The following is a 6,698-nucleotide window of genomic DNA, read 5'->3' on the forward strand; positions in this document are numbered from 1 at the left end:
CAATTTCTTGCCCTGGAGGGTTGCCCAGGGCTGTGCCAGGCTGCCCAGGGCAGTGGTGGAGTCCCCACCCCTGGAGGGGTTCCCAAGCCTTGGAGATGTGGTGTGAGGGATGTGGGTTAGGGGTGCCCTGGCAGTGCTGGGTCACAGCTGGACTCCAGGAGCTGAAAGGTCTCTTCCAACCAAACAATTCTATGATTCCACCTCCCTGCAGATCCAAAAGCAGCTTCCTACCCCCCTCTGCCTTCCCCTGTGCAGGCAGCCACCTCCTCTCTCCCCCCCAGCACCCTCTGGTACCCACACCACACCCCAGCCCCTGTGGCTCCTCTCCAGCTGCAGGCAGGGATGGGAAGAGCCCAATCAACCCTCTGGGATCCATCCCCTGCTCAAACAAACCCAAAACCAGCACTGAGCTGCCTGGAAGCCTCCCAGAAACCCCAACCAGCCTGCAGGCCACTGCTCAGGATGTTCTCAAAGAAGATTTTTGTCAGCCCATCCCTCAGTCACTGATAAAAATCTTTTAATGAAACACTTTTCATCTTCCTGATGCCACAAAAGATGATTTCTTGACTTAAATCCTAGAGATTGAGCTTTCTCACACCAAAGCACAAAGCACTGCTGCCCTGTTGTCCTTTTGGAGAGCCCCCTGCATTGAACTGCCTCTTAAGTTTGCTCCAGAAATGTCATCTGGAAGAGGAAACTCCAAGTGAATGTCCTTTTGTTTAGCAGCCCTCAAAATTCTGCAACAAAAAAGACCCATTTAGAGAAAAATCATCTGCTAGGAAATGCTCCTTCAACTAGCAGGCACAAAATTTGGCACACCAGAGCTGCCCCCTGGATAAAAAATGTCATAACTCCTCCAAAAAAGCCCCAAATTCAAACCAGCTTCCCCAATGGCTTCTGGGCCTGGGAGCCAACTGGCCAAATTCTTCACACTGGAGATAAAACAGGATCTCACCTGACACTTGGTTGGTGCTTTCCTTCCTTTCTCCACCCAGCTCTTCAAATTCCTGAGGACAAATAACCCCTCCCAGTGCACCCTAACCCAAAACAAACCCCAGGAGTAGGGGTTTTATTTCCCTACCCAGTTTTTTGTTGCTACAGAAGGTTAAAAGCTATTGCTGAAGTTTTCAGTTCTCTTGGCTTTCCATCAAAGGGTAGGGAGAGGATCCCCACAACCATTGTGAAATCAACACTTTTAGACCTGATACCCATCTACCACCAGCTGCTTCTTCCAAAAAAAAAACAGCTGCTTGGGATTTTATGGTGTTTGTTTCTTCATGCAGGTGTTGGGGCTTCTAAGAAGACACTCAGAGGAGGTTGTGTCCTTCAATGTGACAGCACTGCTCTAACTCTGGCTGTTTGGCTGCTGTTCCTGTCAACCTGCAGCACAGGAAGCAGCAAGGAACAACTTGCTTTGAATGGTAATCATTAAAAGAGGAGAATCATGGAAATGTTTGGGTTGGAAGAGATCTTTCAGCTCCTGGAGTCCAGCTGTGACCCAGCACTGCCAGGGCACCCCTAACCCACATCCCTCACACCACATCTCCAAGGCTTGGGAACCCCTCCAGGGGTGGGGACTCCACCACTGCCCTGGGCAGCCTGGCACAGCCCTGGGCAAGCCTCAAATAGTCCAGAACTCTCTGAGTCTCTGTGCCAGGCCAGGCTGAGAGCCCTGGGGCTGCTGAGCTGGAGAGGAGAAGCCTCAGAGGGGATCTGAGCAGTGCTGAGCAAGAGCTAAAGGGCCCCGGGGGGCAAGAGGCTGGGGCCAGACTCTGCTCAGTGGTGCCAGTGACAGGACAAGGGGCCCAAACTGGAACCCAGGAGGTGCCACCTGAGCAGAAGGAGAAAATTCTTTCCTATGAGGTTTCTGGAGCCCTGGAGCAGCTGCCCAGAGAGGCTGTGGAGTCTCCTGCTCTGGAGAGATCCCAAAACCCCCTGGATGTGACCCTGGGCCCCCTGCTGTGGGTGAGCTGCTGGAGCAGGGGTGGGATGAGATGCAGACAAAGCTCAGCAGTTCATCAGTGCTCAACACTGCTTGTTTTCACCCCAAAACCCACCTAGACCTAAAAGCAGGGAGCACTCTGTGTTAAAGGCACCTTTACAGCACTGCTCCCATGTCCCTGGTGCCTGTCACTGAGCAAATCCTCCCTGCTCTGGCTGCCCAGAAGGATCTTGGGAAGGAAAGAGGAATGGGAGCCCTCAGTGGTCCACACTGGCTATGGCAAAAGCAGCCTGAGGAGCTCAATTTCCCACACAGAGAAAGGAAGAAAAACCACAAGAACTAAGATCAACTGGCAGCTCTCTCCAGATAACAAGAGGAAAGGGTGGAAAGAAATCCAAGTGTGAACACTGCCCTTCAGTGGGGACTTTAATTGTCCTCACTTTCCCTTTACTAGTTCCCTATTCCCTCCAAACTTAGAGGCTGGGAATATTTTGGGGATCTCTACCACTTCTGCCAGTGGTGGTTGACACTTGTAAGGGTGGGAGAAGTTATTTGAAGACCAGAGGACAGGTCTCTATAGCCAACAAAACCTCCCCAGGGTGAGAAAACATCACACAGAAGGGAGGAGAGAATTACAGAACCTCCTCATAACAAGAGCTAGCTCCACAAAAGACCATCACAGGCTTGAACCTTCAGAGGTGATGGCTTGAAGCTAGAAAAGGGCAGATTTAGGTTAGACATTAGGAAAAAGTTCAATCTGAGGGTGATAGATCCCTGGAATAGGTTGCCCAGAGAGGTGGTGGAGGCCCCATCCCTGGGGACATTCAAGATCAGGCTGGATGAAGCTCTGAGTAGCTTGACCTAGCTAGAGCTGTCCCTGCTTGTGGCAGGGGGGTTGGACTGGATGCCCTTTGGAGGTCCCTCCCAGCCCAGACAGGATTCTATGACCACCTCCTACCTGTCTGCCACATCCATGTCCCCTTCAATCTTGTTGAGCCCCTTCATGATGTTGTCAAACTGCTCTCCCTGGTGGTGCAGGACCTTCGCCGTGTCCTCCAGCCGCTTCTGAGAGCCACTCAACAGCCCAGTCAGTTCCCTGCCCTTCGTGGAAGCTGCTGCTGCTCCAGCCCCTGCACCTTGGCTGGACAACAGCTGCTCCCTCCAGAAGTGCTCCAAGATGTTGAAGACCACATTTCTGTTGGGTTGCAGAGAGCTGAACCAGTGCTTGGTGTTCTTCTCTAAGATGGTGAGGGAGCTGAAGATTAAATTCGATGATTCCTTCTTGATCTCACTGATGCTTGAAAGATGGAAGTTGACCAAAACCTCCCCAGTCTTGTCAGCTGTAAATTTGATGGCAATGGGGGTCAGGGAGAGTCTGCCAGAGACCCATTGCTTGTTGGTGTCCAAGTAGTAGGAGCAAGGCCAGCTATGGATACGGATCTCCTCATTCATCAGCTCGCCGTCCAGCTCCTCGTCCTCCAGAGCAACAGCCTCAGAGCCTGAAGGAGACACTCAAGTCAAAGAGGGGGGAAAAAAAAGGCAAGAATCCTTAGCCACAGAGAATCACAGGATCCTTTGGGTTGGAAGAGATGTTCAAGGTCATCAAGGTCAACCACAAACTCAGCACTGCCCAGGCACCACGAGCCCCTGTCCCTCACCCCACATCTCCACAGCTTGGGAACTCCTCCAGGGGTGGGGACTCCACCACTGCCCTGGGCAGCCTGGCACAGCCCTGGGCAACCCTCCAGGGCAAGAAATTGTTCCTCAGGGACAACTGAAACCTCCCCTGGGGCAACTTGAGGCCATTTCCCTCTTGTCCTGTCTCTTGTTCCTTGAGAGAAAAGCCCAACCCCCCCCTGGCTCCAGGCTCCTGTCAGGAGCTGTGCAGAGCCAGAAGGTCTCCCCTGAGCCTCCTCTGCTCCAGGCTCAACACACCAAAGCTGACACAACACCAGACTCACAAACACCCAACCCCATCCACAGCTTCCACTGGGACCACTCAAGTGCATACTCAAAGAGAGATTCACCAACAGCTACAGATGGGTCACAAAATTTGGGACCCTTTGGTAACCCCCTGAATATTCCCTCCAGAGAGACTCACCCTCCCTGCCCAGGCCTGGCAGTGGCACTGCCCACCCCAGGCCACCACTTCTCCTCTTTCTAGCATGTTCTTCTCACACTTCAGCAGCACAAACTGGAATATGACTGTGTAAAACTTTCTCCCCTCCCCACCTCATCCTCAGAAGCAGCTTCCCACAGACCAAGGGGTCATGGAGAAAACCCAGAAGAAAGCCAAACCCCAGCTCAGCAGGAGGTACCTCCAACAACCCCTGTAAACAACTGCTCCTTCCACTCTGCTCCCTCAACAGCCAGGGCTGTGCAGGGACAGCAGGCTGAGGACAAGGGTGACTTCACTGCCCCCTGGGACAGGTCACGTTCTCCTGGCAGCCCATGATGCTCTCTGATGACATAATGTTAATCCTCTGAGTCTTGCTCACCAGCACCTGGAACCCCACCAAGAAAACAGAGCTGCCACCTAAACAACCCCAAATTTGGAATGGGGAATTCAGTGAGATCCATCTGGAGCAGTGTCTCTCCACACATCTGAAGAGGCTTCTTGAGGGTCAGAATGTTCCCAGGAACATCTCCCTCATAGATTCATGGAATTGTCTTGGTTGGAAGAGACCTTGAAGATCATCAAGTGCAACCCTCCCCCAGCACTGCCAGGTCCCCACTGCCCCGTGTCCCTCACACCACATCTCCATGGCTTGGGAACCCCTCCAGGGGTGGGGACTCCACCACTGCCCTGGGCAGCCTGGCACAGCCCTGGGCAACCCTCCAGGGCAAGAAATTGTTCCTCAGGGACAACTGAAACCTCCCCTGGGGCAACTTGAAGCCACTTCCTCTTGTCTTGTCCCTTGGGAGCAGAGCCCGCCCCCCCCCTGGCTCCAGGCTCCTGTCAGGAGCTGTGCAGAGCCAGAAGGTCTCCCCTGAGCCTCCTTTGCTCCAGGCTCAGCACCCCCAGCTCCCTCAGCTGCTCCTCACCACACTTGAGCTCTAGACCCTTCCCCAGCTCTGAGGCTGCTTCCTCTTGTCCTTCCCCAACCCCTTGTATCAGAGCCCCGAGCTCCTCTCAGCCTAAAGACCCTGCAGAGACAAACAATATTTACTGGCAGAGCTCATCAGACCCAGGAAAAATAAATCACACAATTAATCAGCAGCCTCCCAATTGATCAGAACAGTGCCTCACGTTCAGGGCAGCAGCAGATCCCAGCCCACGTGAGGGAGGTGACCTCCCCTCTCCCCACTCTCTGTGTAAATCTTTGCTCCTCATCTTCCCAACCCTCTCAGCCACCCCCAGAGTGCTGCTCACCACCAGTTGTTGCCTCCTCAAGACACCAGGACACTGAAAGCTTATCCCCCCCTGCAGGAGGTCACGAGGGAAACCTGGAACCAAGCAGGGGTTTCTCACTGCTGGGACAGGCACCACAGGAGAGAATGTCAGCTGAAAAACAACTCCTAGACTCTCCCAACAGCAACAGGCAGCTGCCCAAACCATATCTCCAGCTCCTTACCTCCATCTGTAGGCACAGGACTCCCAGGGAGCCCCTGGGGGGCTGCTGCCTGTCCAGAACTGTCCATTCCTAGGGAGATTTTTTCTCCCCAGATTCTTTCTCTCTTCAGAATCCAAAAGAAGAGGTGAAAAAACCTCCGGAGGGAAAGGAAATATCCAACTGGGCCCATTGGCAGAAGGAAAAACATCTAAAGGACAGCAAAGGTGTCTTAAGTCTGGATCTCCCAGCCCAGGAGGAAGGAAGGAGTCACTCAACCTGCGTGGATATACGTGAAGACATCTTGGGTCTTATGACTTTTGACTCACCTGAGAGCTCCAAGCCCTTGGCTGAGTCAGCTCCTCTCAGAGGAATTTCACAGAGGGCCCTCCAAGAGCTGGATGCTCATACCTGGGGTTGTGTCATGGTGTTCTGGGCTTTGAGCAGCTAAAAACCATCTGCAGCTACTGCCCTTTGAAGTGAAAAGGGATTTTTTTTTTTCCCCTTCCCTGTGTTGCCTCCAGTTTTGACAACTGCATTTCAGAAGAGCTGAGCTCTATTTTTAAGCCAATATTTTTAAATTACTCCTAAATATACTGATTTCACAACCAATTCCTTCATAGTTATAAAAGAAAAGAGATGCTTGCCTACAGATTTATCTCCAGAGGGGCTGACACACACCCAGAGTCTCCTCTGGGCTCCCCAAAATCCCCAAATCCCCCACAATCTGTAAATCACCTTTGTTTTTAAGCAAACACTTTAGGCTTTGGAGAAACCTGCCCCTGGAAGGAGCTCAGTCCCAGGCACAGCAGAGCCCCAGAGAGACCTGGATCCTCCTGCTGGCAGCCTCACCACAAGGTGGTGGAAATTCTTTGGCTACCATGTGACTCGGTGGCTACTTCTAAGCAAAGGAGATGAGTCACCTTCTCCCGTGGATCATCCCATGATTTGGAAGGGTCAGTAGCTTGCCTAGGTGTGAGGAGCTGTGACAGACACTGGGAGAAGGTGCTGTCAGCTCAGGAGTCCCTCTGCAACCTCAGAGCCTCCAGAACTGTCACATGCTCTCCTCACCCACCCTTGGTCACCATCTGCAGAACATCTCTGCATGTTTCCAACGTGCTGCTGGTTGTTTACTTCTCCTCCCTCTTCCTGAAGTCTCCACAGGGTGGTTTATTCCCAGCTGGTGAAGGAGTTTAAACACACCC

General features: G+C 52.7%; 1 protein-coding gene across 1 annotated transcript in view; it reads right to left on the bottom strand.

The window, feature by feature from the left end:
- SNAP47 (synaptosomal-associated protein, 47kDa) overlaps positions 1–3,394 on the bottom strand; it is a gene marked incomplete at its 3' end in the record, with an annotated part of 4,716 nt that extends 1,322 nt beyond the window's left edge. Inside the window, exon 1 of the mRNA XM_008942536.1 lies at positions 2,901–3,394. Within this exon, the coding sequence (XP_008940784.1) occupies positions 2,901–3,394 (494 nt within the window). The remainder of the gene's footprint in view (positions 1–2,900) is intronic.
- Between the last annotated feature and the right edge of the window lie 3,304 nt (positions 3,395–6,698).

Source organism: Merops nubicus, unplaced genomic scaffold (assembly GCF_000691845.1).
Source record: "Merops nubicus isolate BGI_N331 unplaced genomic scaffold, ASM69184v1 scaffold6206, whole genome shotgun sequence".
Lineage (NCBI taxonomy): Eukaryota > Metazoa > Chordata > Aves > Coraciiformes > Meropidae > Merops > Merops nubicus.